This window comes from Castor canadensis, chromosome 2 (genome assembly GCF_047511655.1).
Source record: "Castor canadensis chromosome 2, mCasCan1.hap1v2, whole genome shotgun sequence".
Taxonomy (NCBI): domain Eukaryota; kingdom Metazoa; phylum Chordata; class Mammalia; order Rodentia; family Castoridae; genus Castor; species Castor canadensis.
In genome coordinates this window covers 198879375-198903718 of record NC_133387.1, presented here as the reverse complement: position 1 = coordinate 198903718, position 24344 = coordinate 198879375, and the positions used below count along the sequence as shown (strand labels likewise).

The following is a 24344-nucleotide window of genomic DNA, read 5'->3' as shown; positions in this document are numbered from 1 at the left end:
ATTGTGTTAATTTTTCTATAAAGTTCTGGTAGAATTCAGTAGTCAGTCCTCCCTGCACTGGGCTTTTCTTTGCTGGGAGAATCTTTATGACTCCTTCAGTCTTATTGCTCATTTTGAGTTTAAATTATTTACATCTTCTTGGTTTAATTTTGCTAGACCATATATGTCTAGAAATTTATCCTTGTCTTCTATATTTTTCAATTTATTGAAATTTAATTTTTTTCAAAATATTCCCTAATATTCCTCTGACTTTCACTGATATCTATCTTAATATCACCTTTTCATCTCCAATATTATTAATTTAGGTTTCTTCCTCCTTTTGGAGGATTAGTTTGGCTAATAGTTTATCAATCTTATTAATCCTTTCAAAGAACCAGTCGTTCATTTTCACTGAGTCTTCATTTTGTTATTTTCATCTCTATTCCATTAATTTCTTCCCTGATTTTTACTATTCCATTCTACTATTTGGGGGCCTTGCTTGTTTTTTGTGTACCTTGAGTGCATCATTAGGTAATTTATTAGAGGTCTCTCTGATACATTAGTGTTTGTACTCAGTACTATAAACTTTTAGCACTGCCTTTGCTGCTTCCCAAAGTTTCTTGTATGTTGTATTTTGATATTCATTTTCTTCTAAGAATTTTTAAGTTTTATCCTTGATTTCTTTAATAAGTCACTAGTCATTCAAATGTGCACTGCTCAATCTCCATTTGTTTATGTAATTTATCTTGCTATTGGTACCTAATTTTATTCCATTATGAGCTATTAAAATATACAATATTATTTAAATTTTCTGTATTAGTTAAGACTTGCTTTGTCTTAAAATTTTATCTATTTTAGCAAACACTTCATAGACTGCTAAGAAGAATGTGTAACTGTTAAGTCCATTTGTTCTGTGTTGTTGTTTACTCTGAACCTTCTTTGTTGATCCTGTCTGAATGATATATTGACGTCAGTGGGGTATTGAAGTACCCATTATTATCACATTTGGACCTATCCTGTTTATTTCCAGTTGTGTTTGTCTTATGAAATTGGGTACACAACCACTGGTACATATAAATTTATAGTTGTTTTTTATGTTCTTGATAGATTATTCCCTTTTATAAAACATAGTGACCTCCTTTACCTCTTATGGGTAATTTTGATTTGAAGCTTATTTTGTCTGATATGAGTGTAGCTAGTCTGCTTGCTTTCAGCTTCCATTTGCTTCATATATTGTTTTCCATCTTTCACTTCCACCTTGTATATGCATTTTCAGTGAGGTGTATTTCTTTCAGACAAAAGAGTTGGGACTTGCTTATGCAAACAGTCAATCTGTGTCTTTATTTGAACTGTTAAGGCCATTTACATTCAGGGTTCTTATAAGAAGTGTTTTCTAATTCCTGTATTTTGTTGGTTTTGGTGTTTTTTCTGGTCGATTCTATTATTCTTTTCTTTTAACCTTCATATTAGGAGGTTGCTGGTTTTTTAAATTGAACATGTTTGATTTTCATTTATCTATTCCCCTCATGAAATTTATTCTTTTCTGAGTTCTTGTGTTTGTGACAGTCTTTCTTACTCCTTTGTGTATAGAATTTCCTTATGTATCTTCTGCAAAGCTGGTTAGTCATCATGAATTGTTTCAGTTTGTGCGTTTCTTGGAAGGTCTTTTTGTCCACTGACTTTAATGGCTAACTTTTCTGGATATAGTATTCTTGTTTGGCAGTTATTTAGTCTCGTGGCATGAAATATATCATTCTGTGCTTTTATGGGTTTTAGTTTTTCTGCTGAGAGGTGTGATATAATTCTTATGTTTTTGAGTTTGTACATGAGCTGGCATTTTTCTCTTTCAGCTTTCAATATGCTTTCTTTGCTTTGGAGTCTTGACATTTTAACTATAAAGAGACATGGGAAGGTTGTTTTCTGATCATGCTATTTGGAATTCTAAATGCTCCCTGTACTTGGATGTTCATATCGTTCACTAGGTATGGGAAAAATTCTGCTATAATTTCATTGACTAGGTTTCTTATGCCTTTAGTTTGTATGTCAGACTTTCTGCTACACCATGAATTCTTAGACTGATCATGTCCCAGAGTTCTTGGAAGCTGGGTTTATGCTTTTTTATTAGTGTTTTACTTTGCTGTCTGAGTGTGATATTTTATCCACTGTGTCTTCTATACCTCATGTTGTTTCCTCTGCTTGGTTTAGTCTACTGGAGATACTTTCCACTGTGTCTTTTTTATTATTGTTGTTGTTGTTGTTGTACTGGGAATACATTGTGACATTTACGAAAGTTCTTACAATATATCAAATTTGAATTCAACCCCCCCATCACTCTTCTTTATTTGCTTTGTTTTTCATTTACATTTCCAGTCATTTCTGTTTAGGTTTTTTTCCCCATAATCTCAATATCCTTGCTTAGTTTCTCATCCATGTTGCTGAATTTCTACTCCAGGTCTTAAATTGACTTCCTTACTCCATTCAGCTCTTTGTTAGAATCCTTTCTGATGTCACTAATTATTTTTAAAAATAGACTTTTGAAATTCATCTACTTCTGTAGCCTGTATTTCATTTGTTGAGGAGTTATAAACTTTTGAAGACATCATATTGACTTGGGTGTTTATATTTCTTGTGTTTTTAAATTTACACATCGTTGAGATGGATGTCTCTTTGTTTTTGTTTCTGGTTTTTTGGTTTTTATTTTTTGTTCATTGCTTGGGGGTTTTTTTTAGTCTTCTCTTGGGCTCACAATCCCTAATATCACTGAAAGCAGGCCTGTTGATATAGAGATTGCAGAAGCTTCCCTCAAACTGTCCCTGCCAGCTGTCTCTGTTGGTTTATTGTGAGAAATTCCCAAGCAGTGGTTGCTTTCCACCAATTTCTCCAGGTCTTGGAGTTCAGTTGTTGTTGTAGCTCTGCCAACAACACCCAAGTCCTCATTTGCAGTTCCACTGTTAATAGTTAGGAAAATTCCTTTATTTTCTCCATTTTTGCGCATATTAAGAAGAATTATAATGTTATTCTCTAAATGTTTGGTAGAACTCAGAAGTAAACCTGTCTGGTCCTGGGTTTTTGTTGGGAAACTGTTTTATTGATTCAATATCAGTAACAGTATGTGCAGGTTTTCTATTTCTTACAATTTGGTATTCACAAGGTATGTGTGTAGGAATTTTTCTACTTCTAGGTTATCAAGTTTGTTGGCAAGTAGTCGTTTGTGATAATCTGTCATAATCCTTTGTTTCTGTAGTGTCAGTGTTAATGTATCTTTGTTTCTCATTGTATAATTTGAGTCTTCTGTTTTTATTAGATTTTCTACCTAAGGGTTTGTCTATGTTGTTTACCTTTCAAAGAACGAGTTCTTTGTTTCAATGATTCTTTTTTATCATCGTATTTACATGTACTCTGATGTTTATTTTCTTCGCTTTTTCTAATTTTGTTTTATGTTCTTGTTCTTCTACTCCTTGAGATGCCATGATAGAGCATTCCTTTGAGATCTTTCTTCTTTTTTGATGTAGGAATTAGTTGTAAACTTTTCTATGAATATTGCTTTTGATGCATCAGAGATGTTTTGTGGTATTTTATCTCCATTTGTATTTGTTTCAACAATGTTTAAAAATTTTCATCTTTGACATCTTTCTTTGATTGTTCAAAAGTTGCTTGTTTGATTTCCATGTATTTTTATGGTTTCAATTGTTTATCTTGTTACAGATTTCTAGTTCTATTTACTGTGATCAGAAAAGATAGTCATATGATATCAATATTTTTAAGTTGTCAAAACTTATTTTATTGATTATCATATGACCTAGCCTGGAGAATAGTTCATGTCTGATGAGAAGCACGTGTACTGTTCAGCTGTTTTGATGAAATGGTCTACAGATGTCTGCTCAGTTCATTTCTTCAAGGATTCAATTTACCTGCGGTATTTGAATGATTTTATGTCTGAATGATCATTCTATTGCTGAATGTGGTGTGTTAAATTTCTTCCTCCTGTTGTATTGAGTATATCTCTTCTTTTATATTTTCCTTATTTACTTGGATACTCCAATATTGGGTGCATAATATATTTAGAATTATTTCCTCCTGGTGAATTGGCACCTTTAGCATTAGGAAATGATAGTAAACTCCCTTCTCTGTTTTTACTTCTTTGTGAAGTCTAAAATTTGATTTATCTGAGTTAAGTAGGGATACTCCTGCTTTCTTGTGGATTCCATTTGCATGGAATATCTTGTTCCATTGTTTCACTTTCAAATTAAGTATGCCCTTGAAAGTGGAGCAATTTTATGTAAGCAATGTATAATTGGGTCTTGTATTTCTTTGCATCGGTCACTGTGTCTTTTAACTGCATAAATTAATTCATATACATTTAAGACAATCTTCCTATAGCCATTCTGTAGCTTGTTTTCTAGTTTTACCCTAGTGCCTTTTTTCCCCCTCAATTTCTTATAGTTTTCCTTGGTGCTTAAGTGATTTACTTTAGTATTTTTGGTTCGACCATTAAAGATTTTTAGTTTGTGCTTATTACGAGGCTTACAAAATGCCTTTTGATTCTAACAAACTATTTTGGTACTTAATGTGATTTTGAGAATAAAAACAGAAGCAAAGAAAATATACTAATAATAAGACTCTACCTTTGCAACACAGTCTTTCCTACATTTTGAATTTTCTATTAAATTTTATATCCTTCTGTATTGACAGTTAGCATACTGATTACTGCAGTCAGTTTTCCTGAGAGCCTTTGATGTCTGTTGCTGTGCAACATCTGGGCACTGGAAGATTAGGTATTTATTCCACTTTTCCTAATCTGGGTTTCTAGAAATTCTAAGCAGGCTGCTTGTTTTCTCTGAGTCTATATTTCCTTCCAGGGTTTCAGCATTGGATAGTACAAGGTCCATGTTTGCAAGTCTGATGTTGGTGTGCTGTTACTTGTTGAGCAGTACAGGGAGACCCAGGTTTGACTCAGTATACAGTTGTGATGTTCATAATGGACCACAGGAGTACCTAAGTAAGAACAGTCTCTACCTACAAGCCTCTGTGACCAAAGTAGGCCCAGGCACCTCACCCACAGACACTAACCTATGGTCAGACATTGAGGATTCTACCTGATTCTGATCACCATCACCATGAATGGACCAGACAAAAGATCTTATGCTATGCCTGTGGTCACCAATGCTAACGAGCTATGTCAGACCCTGAGCCTACAGACTACTAAGACCAGCCTATTACTAAGGTAGGACCAAGGACCACACTATTATCGATTGCTTGTTCCTGAGGTGGATGCCTGACCCAAGAGTGCTTCAGCCGGCCACAGGTGATGCTGGCTGGAATACAAGCCCAATAAACTGAGTATATCTAATCTTGGCATCGAAGCTATTCCAGAGACTCCATTTGCAGGCAGACCTGAGGATAGTGGGGTATTACGATCCACCCCATTTTAGGTTTTACTTGCCTATCCCTAAGTTTCAGGGAAAATTCCTGTTTATTACCCCAATGTACTGCCAGCTAATAAGGTCTTGCTCTATGCTGTACTATCCAAGATTGGGGCAGTGTTTTGGGGTTTTTTTTTTTTAATTTTATTTTTATCATTTTTACATTTACTTGGGCAGTATTCATAAGGGAAGTCCCTTTGGGTACCTAGGGACTTTGAGTCGTGCCTGGTTCTCATATCCACCAGGAATTACACAGTCTCAGAGATTCACTAAGTCCCAAGTAAGAGTATGGCCTACTAGGGAAGAGTTCTCTGCTTGGTGCCAAGACAGTTCTAGAGGTCCACGGTAAGCACTGGACTGACAATAACTGTGTAGCCTGAGGTTATTGGATGGGTGGTGGACACAGTCCTTATCCAAAGAGCCTAATGCCCAGCTGGATTGCACCTGAGTCTCCCAGTTGCAGGGACCTATACAGTGTAGGGTAAGGAAAGGGGAGTGACTGTGTCCCAGCCCAGTACAAGACTTAAAATGATGCAGACCAAAATTTGGGTCTCACTAACATACAAGTGTTTGCCTGATACCAGGGTTAATATGGTTCAGGGATCGTGACAGTGGTTCTGGAACTAAAGGCCAAGACAAAGACCTCTGCTAACTTTCGTAGTACCCTTCTCACAGTGGGTAGTCTCTCACCCCGTCACCCAAGATTGGAAGAAGGGTACTGGAGGTGGTCTCTTTGCCAGCTGGCTAACACAATTCCAGTGACTGAGACCACAGACATTGACCTGGTGGTAGGACCCATGGAGTTCTGACTGGCAATGGGTTTTACTGTGGCAGGCCTGGTACTGCGTGGGCTACAAATCTCAAATATTGAATTAACTCCTTCTCCCTCCCACAACTAAGAGGCATCTCTGCATACCTGGCCACTCAGCTGTGGGGCAGTGGTGATACGTTTAGCTGTTTCCTTCCTGCCTTCGTCAATGCATTTTTTCATTTATGTTATACGAAACGCAGGCACTGTGGTCTCTCACCTGGTTTTGTATTCTGTTGTTAAGGTATTTTGGTGCATGAGTAGCATTTCAACTTGGTGTGTCTGTGGGAAGAAAAATCACTGGACATAATACTCTGCTGCCATTTTGCTCTACCTCTGAGATCAATTAAATTGATAATGTTTATGTGAGCAAGAAAAAGATTCTAGAACCAGGCAGCATTCCTAACTGAAGGTGAGTCAGAATGTCCCACCCCATATCATTTGTAGGCTATACTTAAATATAAAGAAAAGAAAGTAACAGCGAAATACAGAAATAACTTGACTGACAGCAGTCATCATTTGCCTTATATGGTCGGGGTGTGACAAGTCGTTCACCTTATATGGGGATCCTATCATAAGTCAGAAGTTTATGATTAGCTAAAGCTCAACTCCTGTGATTGGCTGAAACTCAGCTATCTGTTCTCAAAATACACTCTTAAGTTAGTTTGCAATTTGTTTATTTACTAAGTTAGGATGCAGTTTGCTTCATAAAGAGGCAGCCTTGCACCAAATTTTATCACCTAAGTATAGAAACAAATTAGGCTAAACTTCTCAGCCTAACATTTTCTTGTGTTGCTCCTGAGGAATCTTAGAGCAAGGTGGGGCTTTTTTAATGCCATGGAAATAGTCCACAGAGTCTAGAAGCTTGAAGAGTAATGATCATGCTAGGACAAAGGACTAGGATTTGGGTTTGCTTGAAAGCAGAAGTTGAAATAAAGTTTCTGCATCAAGCTAAGTCCTGAATGGACTGTGCACTTAGTAAAGTAGAACGACTTTCATTGGTCCAAGATGAATGGCAAAAAAATGTTCAGAGAGAAACCAAAATACTATACAGAGAACATGGATCTGGAAGCCAAATATGCATTGTGACACAGTATTAAAAACATATCAGTGATGTTTAACATAAAAACTGATCCTCAGAGGATGCATCCCAGCTGGAGGCTTTGGTATAAGCAAATGTGGAAACATTCTTGAAGTACGTTTTTACAACCTGGGATAAACAGGATGGCTCAAAAGTAGTTATCATCTGCTAGGAGAAGCTGAAGAATCAGACCAAAAGTTTCTAAACTGCTTGCAGTTGTTTCTGCTAAACATACTGTTAAAGACACCTTCAAAAATGAGAAAATCGCAGTTGACCAGCTATCAATATCTTCTGAAATTAATAGCGATATGGACCTTTTACTATTTAGTGAATCGCATTTTGAATTACTTTTAAAGGTCAGGAAGAACTAATGTAGAACAAAGTGTTCATTTTCTTGGTAGTGAAGATTTATTATACTTCTTGGGGAAAATGTAAGAATGATAGTGTTCCACAGAAAAACTATTTAACTTTAGTTTAGATTTCATGAGAAAACCATAGTAGCAATATATTTTCAACAAAGCACTGTTACTAAGAGCTAACTGCATTAGGTTCTGGGATGGTTTCCTTTGATGTAAAGTGTTCTATGACACTAAATATTACAGTACTAGAGGGAGAATGTTTTTCTGTCTTCTCTGAATAATCCTACAATCACAGATTTTTTTGGCATCATACCAAAAAAATAAGTGTGAGAGTAAAGTCTATTCAGTAAATGTTAATATATGTGTAACACCTTATAGGAGAATATAAACAAGGATCTTAAAAGATAATTTGCTCAGTTCAATATTTTTATTTTTGGCACTGGCCAAAAACCTAAAGTCAGACTGTCAGCTTTTCTATTGTGTGCCATTTCTACTTCCTATCCTTCTTGGAATTATGAAATGCTTTGCTATGTGAAACTGAAAACTTATCTGAAGAACTATATAAGCAGTTTTGAGACCCCAAATCATTCATTTATTCATAAATCTTGAAAACACTCCAAGTTTGTGTATTTTTGTCTTATTCTAAAAGTATTTTTAAAAATATTGACTAAATAAATGTTAAAAGCATAACAGAAATATTTAAATGATGACAGCCTTTAATTAGATTATTGCTTTCTTTATCCCCAAATTTCAGTGATCTCAACCCAAAATGAGAAAACCCCAGTAAAGTTGGACTTAAAATAATTGATAAAATTATCAAATATTGTGGATTATTTGTGAATCACAAATGAAACTTTCATTATAACAATTAGGAAGATGAAATTATTAAACATGAGAAGTCCTGGAAGTTAGAGTCTCACTGGTCAGTGTGTATACACATGGAGACATTTCATTAATGTTTTGGAGGCTCCCTCTGGGTAAAGACACATGTGTATCTTTAATAATTTCTTAACATAATATCAAGTGGATAAAGACTACTAACTGGATAACCATAGTGACTATAGAAATAATTTGCTCTATTGCAACATTTGTTATAATATTTGAAAGCTTTTGTTTTACATATTTTATAATTATAAAATAAGACAATGTTTCAAAAATTGTCAGGCTTCTGCTAGAGCTATAACATATACCTTAAAAGTACTAAATGTTCACTAAATCTTGCTTAAGGTAGACATTCAGCTCATCATTGAGATTTTCTGTAGAAAGCAATCAAATAATATTTAAGTGCCTCTTATTCTTTAATATTGTTTTAGCTCTTCTATCCTTGTACTTAAGGATGTCCTACTTAGAAATTTTTATGGGTATTGCCAGGAAAGAAATGCTATTTTTCGTATTTTATGAATTCATACTATGTTTTGTTTAAAATCTTATGAAGTAGGTAATATCATTCCCATTCTATGAATGAGAAAAAGTGAACCTAAAAAAGTGACACACTGCTCCCTGTATAGCTATCCTTATCTCAACCAGCAAAAACCCTTGTTCCTTCCTATTATTGCTTATACTCTCTCTACAACAAAATTAGAAATAAGGGCAAAATAGTTTCTGCTGGGTATTGAGGGGGTGGGGGGGAGAGGGAGGGGGTGGAGTGGGTGGTAAGGGAGGGGGTGGGGGCAGGGGGGAGAAATGACCCAAGCCTTGTATGTACTTATGAATAATAAAATAAAAAAAGTGACACACTTGCTTAATTGAAACTATCTTTAAGTAGCCAAGTATGGACTTGACAATACTGCCTCTAGAATTCTCAATGAGCACCAGTAGGATGGAACTAAGCTTGTGGATTGCTCAGCATCCACCTTCCTAAGATGATGTCTTTGAAAATGTTTCTGATTTTTCTCAGGAGTTACCCTATTATATCAAATGTCTTAAACACAAATGTGTGAAAATTAATGATATACCTTTTCTTAAATACATGCAAATTCAGCTAAAGCAAGAAATGAGATAATGATAGTAATAGATTGTGAAGAATTCTACTTAAAATTTTTGTAGCTGAAGTTTCAAAATTGGTTACATCAACTATTTATATGAATGGATAATCTTCAAGTCTGCTTGCTACCCCAAAATGTTGATGAAATCCAAGACTCCCCATTTGAAACTGGGTGAAAGTGTGTTTTTGAACTTGTTTTTGTTTTTCAGCACTGGGGCTTGAACTCAGGGCCTACACCTTGAGCCACTCCACCAGCCCATTTTTGTGCGTGATGAGTCTTTCAAAATAGGGTCTTGCAAACTATTTGCCTGGGCTGGCTTTCAACCACTATCCGCCTGATCTCTGCCTCCTGAACAGCTAGTATTACAGGAGTGAGCCTTACTTTTGACAATCCATGATGGAGATGGGAGGAGAACAAGAGCAACACAAATCTCATTAAAGATCACAATCACATGATGAGCTGTTTAAAAACACAAATAACTAATCTTACTAAATAAATAACTCTGGGGAAAGGGAGCCTTAGAATCTGTTCTGTTGGGGTAAGTCTAAGATATATTGCAAGTGCATAGCTAAATAACACAATGTATCCCTCTGTACAACTATTACTCCCACATGCTAATAAAATTTTAACAAAGAATCTGTTCTGTTATCTTCCAAAAATAACATAAGAAATTTCAAAACCTATTGAGATTTTAATGGCCTGGTCTCCAAATTCAAATGTACAAGCTCCTTCTTGATTTCCCTTATTGAATACCTGGCAGTAGGTCAATTTCGTGTCTCAAAATTGAATCCCCTGTTTCAGTGCACCCACATCTCCAAACACCTCTTTCTGTATCCTTTTCATTTGGTAAAGGTGAACATACTCTTCGAGCTGCTCACTTGCTTGGTCCCAAAACCTTACTCCTTGACATTTCTATTCATCCCACATTTTATAATCTATCCATCAGTAATTTCCTTCTACCATGTTTTTCTATTTCCTCATTACCACCATCATTCCAGGATAAACCATTTACATTTTTCATGAGTATTTCAGTATACTTTTCTAAGCTAGAGGATATTATTCCTCGTGCTTTCTCTTCTCCTAACCATTGCTTTTTCCCCATTCTGTCTCTTTATCCAGGAGTGAGAGACCTTTTGAAAATACGATTCACAGGTCCTTCTCAGCCCTGCCACTCTCTGTCTCTCATAAGATGCTCAAGTTTTCTTCATAGAACTTATCAGCCACTTACCATATACTTACTTCCTTGTGTATTTTTGGTGTCTCCCCAGTATAATGAAATTTCCATAAGCAGGGACTTTTCCTTTGTCACTTGGAACACTATATGATCTAGAGTGCTCCTCAACCAATATTTGATTAATTAACTAGTGAATGGCTATAGCTCAGGTGTCTCCTAAGTCAGGAAGTTTTCCTTGATCAGTATGATTCTCCCATGCCTTCTTTATGAGCGAGTGCACATCGCCATCTCCCTGGTCTACACTGCTTCGTAGGTTTGGGTAAATTTTCCCTATTAAGTTGATCTTTGAGGATGCGGAATTGTGCCTCCTTTTAAAATTTTCATGCTATCACAGTGCTGAGTATCTACCATTCATTTAGAATACACAGGAAATGAAAGAAGAAATGAATAAAGGTCAGGCATCCCTAAGATCTACCTGGGATCTTCCTTATGGTCACTAAGCACACAGTTCTTGAGTACAATATACTCAGTTGTATGGATAAGTAGGTCAAAGATGAGTGGCCTTGCAATCTATCTAATGCTGAGTAAAGGCTTTGTTGTTTGAGCCTCGTCCATTAGTTAAATGATGTGGTTTCAGCAGCTGAAATTTGTGTGTTTTCAGAGATCGTCTACAGCTGGGTATTTAACGAGTTCCCTTCCTTTGTGGTGGAAGACAGCCGGAGGTTCATCTCCCAGGAGACAGGCAACCTTTATATTTCTAAAGTGCAAACATCAGATGTCGGCAGCTATATATGCCTGGTGAAAAACACAGTGACGAATGCTCGAGTACTTAGTCCTCCAACACCACTCACTCTGCGGAATGATGGTAAGTTTCCCGGCCCATATTAAAATGGCCAACCATTTCAAATGTGAAAAACAAAGATGCAGTCATGTTTTTCTAAGGCTTCTAGCCTAATACAAATACAATAAAAAGTCATTTGCTGTATTTAAGAACCCACAAATTTTAGTTTGAGATTATGCATGCCTTAGAATAAAAATTTTCTCATTGGAAAGTCATGATCCATGGTTAGGAAATAGCCACCATAATGCTACTCTAATACCAGAAAGAGAGGAAGGATCTGAAAAGAGCAGCAATGAAGACTCCACAGCTCTTTATTTGCTCCTCAGTGCCTCTATATAGCATATGTGTTTGAATTCTAAGTATTGCATGAATTCAGTATTCATTGCATTTTTATTTTAGCTGCCTTCAGATTGAATATTCAGTTTTTAATACTTCATGGTACAATTATAATTGTCATTATTACTTTTCCAATAATAGGAACAGTTGGAAATTTAACTTTTAAGTACAATTCTGGGAGATGTGATGATGCTATAATTATAGGTATTGCCATCTATCTAAAGTACCTTCACATTTAAACACCTCATTTGTATTTATAGACATTTACAGTTAAGCATTGCACTCAAGAAGTCAAGTGATATATTTCAGTTGATATATGATATGCTGCTTGCTCTATCGTGCAACAAAAATTATCTTTGAAGGCATTATTAAGAAGTGAGCTTGAGAATTCTGATTGATTCTGGAGTTTAAAAATTAATCTATTTCATCACCGCCCATTTATATGCTTTTTTAGAATATGTGCTTACTGAAATGTATAGCTGCAGCTATATCACAAGAGTTTTGCTTATCACTTTGTGTGTGTGTGTGTACACATACCTGAATTGTGTGAGACTTCATAAACTAAAAAGAACATAATGAATGCCACTATATGCTATATATAATAGTAATAACTACCAGGTGAAGTCCAAATTTAACATCCATTGTAGAGATGAGAAATCCAGTATTAGACAGATGATAGATCCTGCCAAAGGACACACAGTTCAATACTGTAGTAGATGAATAGTGGGAAGTAAGAATAGAGATGGGAAGACCAATTCAGAGACCACTGACAACAACTAGCCAAGAAGTGATAAGGGACAGAACAAAAGGAGTGATAGTCACAAACCTTAGCGATTAAGAAATAAAACTGCTTATTAAGGAGGTAGCATGACTAGGATTTGATAGTATTGGGCTCTAAACTAGTATGAAGGGAATCTAGCATATAAAACAATTTCAAGGTATTGGCATTGTTCATTGAATAGTCTTTTCATCACAAGAGGTGACACAGGTGGAGAAACAGGTTGTAACTTGGTGAGCATGAGACATTCAGTTTTAGATATGAGAGGAAGTGTCCATGGGAAATCTATGTGGAACTATGCAGTAGGCATTCAGATATATAGTCCTAATACTCGTGTAGGATATGTGATTTCTGAGTTATTATTCTGCATTCCTTCACTGTAGTTAAAGCTATGGGTATGTACATGTTACAATTTCAAGATTATGTAAAAATATTATAGATGAAAATAAAAGAAACCAGATTTTTTAAAAATTCATCTAAGCACTTGAGATTGTGGTGATTCCTTATAAGCCATTTGCATGAAATTTCCAAGAATTTCCTCATTCCTTAAGTACTTAAGGCATCCTTACCTGAAATAATAACATTTTGCTGGCTGACACACACACAAAATTGCTGCTTGCACTTGGTAGTGCCTGAGGTGAAGAGTACTTCACTTTGTTTCACACAGCAGACCTACACATTCACCACAAGGAGAATAACACACGTGTGAATCTGAATCCAGTCCTAACACCACATTCCCTAGCAGCTAAGCGTTCAGTATCCATGTGTCATGCACGTGTTTCATGGTCCACATGGATTTGTTAACTCTCCCTCCTGCCTTCTATGCTCAAACATTCAAAACTAATCCTTTGCTGATATTTAAAGTCCCCTGTTTTTCTAATCTCCTATTGCTTGTGTTTTGAAATCCCTAATCCCATTAAAGTCAACTGTCTTCTTACCACATGGCTACTAAGAGCTCCATGAAAAGTTACCCCTACCATGCATCTGTGATCACCAACTTCAAATCAACCTTCACCATTGCCACTCAGTCTCAGTAAATTTCTGTGGATGGTTTAATTTGCTACCCCATGAAAACTTTTGAAGCATCTCTTCTTTCCTTCAACTGGACTGCACCTCCACCTCTTCTTCAAAGAATTGTATACGTTCTCTAATTATTCTTCCTCCTAATAAAATTCTAATGTAACCGTATCTCCATCTACAATGATTATCCTCCATCCCATCCTATGTTGGTGGAGATATTGTACTGTTCCTCCTCTTGTTGGAATCTATCCCTCCATCCTTCATTCCTTATGCTTTTTTTCTAGGACTTTATTAATAAGCAGTGGTATGTCATTAAACAGAAACAATTTTATCATCAAATTGAATTCACTGCACAATAAATGTCATTGGTGTGTTTGTCTTACAAAGATCTATATTTTCAACAAATCATTATCTGAGAAGTACTATATGAAAGGCTTAATAAAGAAAACACTGTATAAATAAGTAAAACAAAATTTTTGTTTTAAAATTAACATTTAACTGAAAAAAATCAGGTAGGAAACCTCTGCTAAATTTCAATTATATTACTCAAACTTAAGAAGTTAGAAATTTCTTATTTCCTCTTTTTGTAAATTATCTAACTTTTTTGTTTCTTAACTGGTTACCTACCCATGTTTGCTTTTTGTAAATCAGAGTAAGATGACCATATTTGAATAAATGTAGTAACACAGAGAAATAAAAAAACACACCTATAACCAATGCCTGTCATTAAATCCCTCGCTCTAGAGCCAAGCTTTTAATATGTCATTTTTCAATTCATGAAAAATGCTTCATTTTAAAAGTTATTTAATTTTTAAATTTTTAGGTTGTGCTAGAAAATATCTGTACTTCTTGATTAATCAAGTTGAAATAACTCTTTATTCCCTCACATAGTTACATATTTTTTCTCTTTTCCTCTATTTTATGTTTACATATTTAATAATTTTCTATTGCTTAACTTCTTAAAACATTTCTGTTAGTGTATATTAGTTGTGTGGGGGGTTCCATTGTGACCATATATGATTCCAATGTATTTCTTAATTTTTTAGCTTCATACTTAAATTTCTGTTATTCTCTTAATTCTTAAAAAAAATTAACTTCCTACTTTATGAATTTATAATATTTTATCCCACTTTTTCTGTAATTTCTGACTTTTATTATTATTTTTTAAATTTTTATTATTATATATTCATCATACAGGAGGTGATTCATAGTGACAATTCTGATTAGGCTTACACTGTACATTAGTTACATAGCTCCCAACCCACTCTCTCTCAACCCACTCCTAGCCCCACTTAATGAAATTGCAAGAGGCTTCCTTACTCTATTTCATTTAGATATATGAAGCCAATCAACCATACACCCTCACTTTATACTTCATTTACCCTCCCCCACTCTAGTAACCTCCACACACACTATATCTATTTTACAGTCCTGTCTTTCATTATTAATATTTAAGCTGATATACAGAGGGATTTCTCAATGTATCCCCACTGTGGGTATACTTTACTTTGGTCCATTTTTTTTATGTGAGCTACTTTCATTTTGACATTCGTTTTTACCAAGTACAATCAACATTTCCTTGAAAAAATTGACATCTCAAATTCAACAGATATTTAGAAATTGTCACTGTGTAATTACCATTCAATATCATCTTTCTCCAGGCTACAAGTTATTTACTAGATACACATGCTATCCTGGATGTTTTTCCTAGAAAGCAAAAAAAATTGAGTATAACATAAAAGAAAATAGAACTAAGAGCATTGATAAGATTGAATGTAGCATATCAAATTTCTATTCAAAGGCAGTCAGCAGTCTGAATGACAGTGCTCAGATGTAAACATGTATCTTCACAATGTGGATGATGTGGTGTGGTTTCTTAACCACGTGGAAAGTGAAGTGAGCAAAGAAGTGAGCTTAGGATCAAGTCTTGAGCAACTCAAATTACTCTAGATGGGTAAATAATGAAAATACATGAAAGATGATGAAAAGAAGGGAGATAGCGGGACAAAAAGCATGTAGTTTCAAGGAAGCAATGAGAAACAAGAATTTTAATTAGTAGGGGACATGGGCCTGTAGATCAAGGTTGGAATACGTGTGTGTACTTGTTACCTGTCTCCCTTCTGGGACTCTACAAAAAAGATCTGTGTCATCAATGAGGAAACTTTATTATGAAAATGAAAAGAAGAGCATTGCTAACAAATCAGACCCTGATTCATTTTGGGAGAAGTAAGAAAGGATATGAGTTAAATGATTTAAAAAGAGATAGAAAAAACTAAAACCTAGAATTAAAATATAATAAGTAGCAGAAAGGATTGACAACCTTATATCCAATAGAAGCCTAGAAAAACCTGAAATCCAAGTTAGCACTAAAGGTAGATGTAAGAAATAGGATGAAACAGAGGGAATTCAGATACATGTGTTGAACAACTGTTGCAGCAAAATGTCAGAATCCCTTCCCTTTCCTGTCTCTACTTGCAAAAAGACTAAAGAGTTTGCCTCAAAAAGTGAAGCTAAAGCTGTTAACGTGAATGGTGGAACCACAGTGAAAACCTTATCTGACATTTAGGTGCCTGCTGCCTGGCAGTCAACTCTCTGCCCTTATGTCAAAACTGAGATCCACCCTCAACACATGGTGTTCAACCATGGCACCCCCCATACCTCACAAAGGAACCAATTCTAGGACGCCCTCAGGTCCTAGAATATACAAATGCAATATGAATTTTTTTACATATTCTTTATATGCAAATCTAAGTTAATAGTTACTGTTAAAAATACTAGACCTATCAGATAATTGCAGAATTCATGCCTAGATAATGTGTGAAAAATTGGAAACTCTTGAAATTATTACAAGAAATTACACAGATTAGACTGGTATTGTTTTTGTTTTAAAATTTTCATATCGCTATTTAATTGCTTTTCAAAAGCTATAATTGAAAAGCACATTCATAAGAAGGGCGAATTCCTGAATATTTTCCCAAGTCGGTGCCACATTTAAACTCTTGCTCTGAAAATAAAAATAGAATTTGATTGTGGATGGATCCATTTATTGCACTGCAGTCAGCTGAAATTCCTGCTGGGTTTTACAAACCTCTCCGTGCAGAGATAGGCAGTATAATAGATGTGTCTGCAAACTTGGCAGACACCGCTGCAGGGGTTTGAATATGAAAATTATGTTTAATCTGCTGTGACCATAGAGTTAGCTATAAAAATCATTTGAAGAACATCGTGATTTTCTTCTTCTCTGAAAAAAAAATAGAATTTTCTAAAAATAACAAAGGATACATGCATAGGAGAAAGTTTCCCTTTCAAATACAAGTGAAGTTTTACTTAACAAACTCTATTACAGGATGCATGGCTTTAGCTTGGGTTCCCCTAATGCAGTATGCAAAACAAAATTTGCTTACAGATAGTTTATTTGAATTTATTCCCAGAGAGCAGCAAAAATGGATGAGGTGGGTTTGGGTGATAGAACTGTGAAAATCAGGGTTGTATTATAGAGATGACCATCTTTAGAGATAGCTGGAGCACATTCCCACAGGACCAGAGCCTTACAAAATGCACTCAGAAAGGTCTTCTTGGAGGACATATCAAGGGGCTCCTTTCTCCTATTTCCTCAGTTGTCCTCTGCAAGCAGTGACCTCTCCACTTTCATGTTGCCTACACCTTGCACCCTCAGGAAACATCGAATCTACACAGACCTGGCAGCATAGCAGGTGTGGGGAACAAGAGTCTGGCCAAGATAATTTTGTATTATTGTTGTACTGGGGCATATATTGTGACATTTACCAAAGTTCTTACAATATGTCATAGTTGACTCACCCCCACCCCCGTTCATTCTCCTTTATATGCTCCCTCCCCCATTTCTAGAATAATTTCAACAGGTCTCACTTCTCCATTTTCATACATGAGTACATAATATTTCTACCATATTTGCCCTCCTACACCATTTCCTACATTCTCCCTCCCACTGGTGCCAACCCCCACACAGGACCTGTTTTATCCTCTTGTTCTGTGATTTTTTAAAAAGACATTTTTGTTTAAGATAGCTATATAGTGTGACATTTCCATGTATATATGCATTATCACCATTTCATCTCCTCTATTTTTCTCCTTTATGCCTTAGTCCCTTTCACATGGTGATTTCAACAGATTTAAAAATTCTAGATTCATTGCCATATAAAAAGTACATCATTCGTATTCACCTTGTTAACTTCATTTACCCTCCCTCTCCTGTTATGGTCAAGATAATTTGAACTGGCACACAAGAGTTATCTGAAACATAGGTGGTAATCAGTGCAGATAATTTTCACACCTTAATTAGATATTATTTTAGAAAGGAACTCAAATCATTTTTATGTTCTTGAGTTCAAACACCCTAATGCCAAGATTAAGACTTTCTATCATTTCCCTGTTCATTCAGTAAATATATCACGTCCATTGTATGTGAGGTTCTGTGATATATACACACAGATGCATGTATACAGCTTTTTAGGAGCTCATATTCTATGATGAAGACAGGTTTTGCAGTGCAGTGCTATGATATATCAATAAGCATATGTTGTCATGGTAACCTCTAATAAAAATACCTAAGTCCAATGCCTGGGAATGCTTCCTGGAGGAAGTGATGTAAGTCAAGTTTTAAAAGTAATTTGACATTTATAGACAAGTAAAGAGAGGGCACTTGAAGAGTCATCAGTGTAGTATGAGATAGAAAGACAGATGCAATTGCATTTGAATACAATCAAAACACACAGCCATGCTATGATTTGAGGGTGGCTTTGAGGGGTCAGAGTACCATGCTATAGAATCCCTTATTGACCATATTATTATCCAAGCAATGGTGACAGCTCAGAAGATTCGAGTGTGTGATCACGAGCAGATTTTCCTGTGCACACACTGGGGGAAGTAATACTCTCGCATACATAGATGAGCCTTGCACACCCACTGTGATGAGATGGTACTGAGGAGATAATGAAGATCAAAACAAACATATCCACTGTCTTTGTGAGCCTTACAGTCTCACGTGAGAGAGGACTTTACCCTAAACACTGACAGATTCTGTCGTAACAAACACATCCTAGGCTCTGCCTGCCTCACTTGGTGTCCTGATGAGGCCCATCTCACATATCACCAACCTACAGACAAAACCCACACATCTAGTTCAGAAGACATTTAGCAATAAATATTTCCACTACCGGTTTACAGGGCAGTGAATGAGGGCTGTGTTCCACATACAACACAACTAAATCTCTCAGCCATCCTTGTTGGTCACTGTTCTCTTGGCAAGTCTTCACTCCTGCAGAAGCCATGCCTAGGACCTCTGCCTCTCCTCCTCCACCCTTTGCCCTCACCTGCCTTCAAGATCTCTCACTATACCTGTCTTGTGTGGTAAATTTATACTTTCATTTTCTCCTCTTGTTGAGTTTTTAGTCAAGTTCCAAAGGCTGTTCGGAACTTATTTTTATGTAACCAACACGCGTTTGCTACATATGAGGAGATGTTTTAAAATTCTTGCAAGTATTATTGTAAAAGGATAAAAAAACATATGAAGGTCAATATTAACTAAAAATAAGTTGAGGTGTTATATTAATGTCATATAAAACATCACATAAATTCCTAGGCACAAAGAGGATCACTGTGCTCTGATATAGGTTCTATTCCCTAAGATGATAGAATAAAGCTGGACACACCTTCCCCAAATCCATAAGGTACAGGACCAGGCTCTTCACTCCTATTTCATTCTGGATGGGATCTAATCCTTGTAAAGCAGTGTTTTCCCGGACCCCTTTCCTGGGGCCATAGTAATTCCATGGTACAAAAAGGATGAGTTGGGAAAACAAAGAAGGAAAGAAAAACACACCCTGGGTCCCTTTTCCAACTCAGAACATGGTTAGTTCAGTAAAAGAGAAAGTTAGGGACTTGAGAAAGTGAGGGGGAGTAGATTGAGAATGTACACAGAAGGATTGGTCTCAATGTTAGAGGTTTGTTCAGTTGTCAGAGTGGGGGAAAAGTAGAATGCCTAAAATGCAGACAATCCTGTATTTGGTGTTGGGAAGTCTGATGGCTTTTTATTTATAATTACAGGCAAAGTCGTTAGCTGGAAATGTATGTGTAGACAACATGTTTATTTTTAAGGTCACAATTGTGTGAACAAGGAAATTATGTACAGAATTACCTAATTACATAATCCGTAAATCAACACCATTAATTTACTGCTGACTAATTCAGGTTTGAAGAGCTACAGAAAGTTTTAAAACAACACATCCTTACTGTGGTAAGCTGAATTTTGACCCTCAAGAAGTCCAAATTCCAATTCCTAGAAACTGTCAATATTGGCTTATAAATTCAGGATCTTTGCGGAAGTGGTTAAGGATCTTGAATGTGACATTACCCTATAATATCTGGATCAGCCCTAAATGCAGGGTAAGTGTTCTTAAGAGAGAAGCAGAAGGGCATTTAATTGTGGATGAGAGAAGAGAGATGTGATGAGCGATGACAGAAGTCAAGACTGAATTAGTGCACTTAGAAAATGGAGAAAGTGAAATGACAAAAAAAGCAAAGAATTCTACTTTTTAGAAGCTAGAAAAGGTCAGGAAGTGGATTGTCCTGTGGAGCCTCCAGAGGGAGGGCAACCCAGCCCTGAAGGTGGCCACTTTGATCAGGTTCAGGGATCCTCTCTGCTTTGCCCTGGACAAAATGGCCCCATAATGGCCTCTCTGCTCCTGGACAGTGGTTCGCAATGACATCATTCTTTCTGATCAGTCCATACAACACAAAGCAGTAGGATAGTCTTGGATATCACCAGGTTTTTCATTTTCTTCTCCAAATGCTTTTCCTTAAGTATCAAATGTCCTACCTTTCTCTTCTCTAAGTCAAGAGACTTTCTCTTCTAAGACAGTGTTCAGAATTTTTGATTTATAGATTATTGCAAGGGGACCTAGAAAGCTTATAACAAGAACACTCCTATTTGGGTACATTTATCTATGCCACAGAAGTTGAATGACTTTAAGGATTTATGTCAAACTCCACAAGAATATATAAACTTAGTTGGCTTTTATTAATCTTTTATTTATTTATGTTGCTACTGTCTCTCTAGAAACCTTAAAATCTTGATATGTGACAAATTCTATGAAATTACTAGATAGTTTCTGAATAAAATGAATATTTCATTTGCTCAGATATCCTTGACAATTAGTCATTCCATCAAATCAATTTTTTCTTAAGCAGATTTATAAAACTAATTTGAAATTCTGTCTGTGGAGATAAGAATTTTTATCATGAAAAGCAGTATATATCATTTTAGTCATTCTCTTACTATGTTTTAGGAACTTTGAAGAATTATTTAATAAGTGCTTCTGAATAAGATAAATTTGATAAGTATATATCTAACAGACTTCTCCTTGGTTTTCTTTAGGAAAATCTGTCTTTATAATTCAGGAAATAAGTTTCTATAGAATGTCAACCTTTAATAATTGTCATTGTAACACATACATTATTCAAATCATAAAAAAGGGATGTGAACTTTGAGTTATGTACAACAGTGGTGTTTATTCAGTTATGTTAACCCAAATTCCTCTTTTGTGTTCAGATTTCTTTTTATTATTTTTTTAGTGGTACTTGGGTTTAAATTCAGGGCTTTGCTTTTACCTGGCATGTACTCTACCACTGGAGCCATAACACCAGCCCCTTTTTCACTGGTCGTTTTTGAGACAGGGTCTTGTTTTATGCCTGAGTTGATCACAAACAGCCATCATCCTGATCTCTGCCTCCTGTAAGTAGCTAAGATTACAGGTTTGAGTCATTGCACCCAGCTTTGGGTTTGGATTTCTTGAGAGACTACCTACACTGTCTCTGTTGCTACTCCTCCTCTTCCTACTTTGTGTTGTACCTCACTCATTACACCACTCAAACTGTTTTTCTCAAAATCAATGAAATATCTGTGAATCAAATAAATCAGCATTTCTCAGTCTTCATTGCTCTTGACCTCTTTGCAATTCTTGTTTAAAGCAGAAAATATTGCCTTTTCTTGACTTGCCAGGCAGTGTGCTCTACTAAATGGTGGCATTGTGTCCCCTTCACTGTCTCCTCAATCTGCTCTCTCTACATCAGTCATTCCATTTACCCATCTATATGTGTGTCTCCATTAGAAAACCCCTACCCTCAGGATCACAAATGCATAAGGTTCTGTCACCCATGAAGTCTATATCTGCAATTTTCTTTTCATTCATTCCCTTCTTCCTACTTCAAATTACACTACCATTTTACTTCTCGTCCTTGTAAGTGGCTTTAAGTTTCTTTTCTCTACACCTCATTTAAGGTGAATAATATCCTTATCCAAAACACACCCCTAAAGCAGTGCCACAGGGTAAGCTAATAGCATAAAAGAAAACCCACAGATACAACATCAGAAAACCACTGCCCCTTCCTCCCTACCACCAGGCAAGAAAGCAACTTCATGAGAGTGGTGTCATTTCTGAGATTTTGCCTATAATACTTTTGATTCATTTGGTTTAAGGTAAATTGGTCACAAACTTGGGTTTGTTTTACTACCTACTTTGTCTTGGGTAAGCAGCTTAACCTGTGTGTGTCTCACTGAACACATCTGAACCTGGGAATACATGGTACTTGTCTCATAGAAATTGTGAGGATCAACACATGAATGCATGGCAAGCCCTTAGAAAAGTGTCTGCTCTATAGTACACTGTAGGAAAACGCAGCATTAATGGTGTGATTCCTCCTGCATTTAGTTGGTGTGTGAGCCTCATTGCAGTTCAAAACTATTATGTAAGGCCATTACTGCCACAGTAGCTTTTGTTGTTAATGTTGCTTACTTTGTACATTTCCATTGCTCTGTAAACAACTAAGCTTTAATAGATGTGAAGGGGAAGGAAGGTTAGTAGCACTGGGAGAGTTTGATATCCATCACTTGCCTTCAATCTTCTCCACTGCAGACTGCTCTGGAGTTTCTGGACTCCGTTTCTTTTGTTCCTGTTCTCTCTCTTTGGGCTTTTGAGATGTTCTCCTAACTCCGAGCTCTGTGTGCAAGTATTTGGTTTGCCTGAGATCATAAGGAAGTGAAAATAAATGAGAATAAATGTCCATATTGAATTTCATAATACAACCCCACAACCTTATAAGGTCTTCATGAAAACTACACTTACCAGCTTGGCACGTCACTCACTATCCAGGGGAACCTAACATCACTTGGGAATTCGTAGATTTACTAAACCTTCCCACGTGAAGACACTTTACAAAATGACAGTGGCCCACCCCTTCTCAAACCTTGAGGATGGTTCTATTTTGCCACTGTTAGCTTCCTTACCTAAAGTATTTCACGAACCATGATAAAACTTTATTCCTCCATATAATTTCACTTCACTGTTTCCTTGTTTGATTTAAAATAACATTGAATAATAAAACTTATCCAAAGCTCTGGGGACTACATGAATTACACCAAGAAAATCACTGCTCAGTAGTGTTATCCTTAAACAAGCGTGCATCAAGAAAACATGCGGTGCTTAGAAAAACCCAAAATGTTACACACACCTTAGAGTTGACCAACCAGTTTCTGAGCATCTTAGACATCAGCATTTCTAGTCCTAGAATGTGGTAAGGTAGACACACCATCTGAACCCTTCTCTATGGAGATACAGGGAGTGTGCCTGCTCCCCTTGCTCTCAGGGAGCAGCAGTTGCCATCTCTCAACTGAGAGTACAAGGAATAGTTGGACTCAAAGTGGAAGAAGACTTCCTCTCCCAGGTGCAGCAATCGCTGAGGCTTTCCTGAAATCACACTCGACTAGCAGACTGTACAGTGTTCATATTGTTTCCTCACCACTAAAGGCAGAGTTCTACAGGAAATTCCCCCAAAAGAAGGAAGTCCTAGACTTACTCTTCCCTTGGGAGTTCTCAGGAGAACCTAGGTCTTCAAATGCACTCTCTAGACTTATGTAGACCATCCTCCTGCTAGTGATAGTCCTTTGGAAAGAGAACTGGAAGGGTACTAGAAGAACGATGCATTTTAAGATCTGCATATAAACTTTTCCTTATCCTATGGATCCCAGCAATCTGCATTTTCGGCAATATTCCTCAGACATTTCATATTACAGTAACTGTGAACCAATGACTTTTTAAATGTTATATGCTTATTCGTACTTTCAACTCTACTTTTTATACCAGATAGGATTCCCAAACTATAACAGAATAGTTTTCAGAGAGTTTTTGCCAAAAGCATGGATTCCTGGGTCTTTCCCATAGATGTTCTGTTTTAGTCAGTCTGAAGTAGAGAACAGAAGCACTTTTGACACACATCACTAGAAATATTTTTGTTCAGTCAGTTAACTGTGATCTTATAGTATCTATGCAATTGGTCATTTCCCTTTGAAATATTTTTTTTATTTTTTTTTGTGATAAGGTTTTTTTTTTCCTTTTTCTTTTATTATTCATATGTGCATACAAGGCATACATTTTAAATTATACTTAATTCATAGTGTGGGAGCACCTTTAAGGAAATTATTGAAACGTAGATTAATTTGCTTTTTTAGTGTTTTTCTTTTGGGGA

General features: G+C 36.2%; 1 protein-coding gene across 2 annotated transcripts in view; it reads left to right on the top strand.

Moving 5' to 3' along the window:
* The window catches only part of Cntn5 (contactin 5), a 1105069-nt gene that overhangs the window by 756968 nt on the left and 323757 nt on the right, over positions 1–24344 (top strand). For both annotated transcript variants that reach the window (XM_074066853.1, XM_074066854.1), the window contains one exon: positions 11471–11674. In XM_074066853.1, the coding sequence (XP_073922954.1) occupies positions 11471–11674 (204 nt within the window). The remainder of the gene's footprint in view (positions 1–11470; positions 11675–24344) is intronic.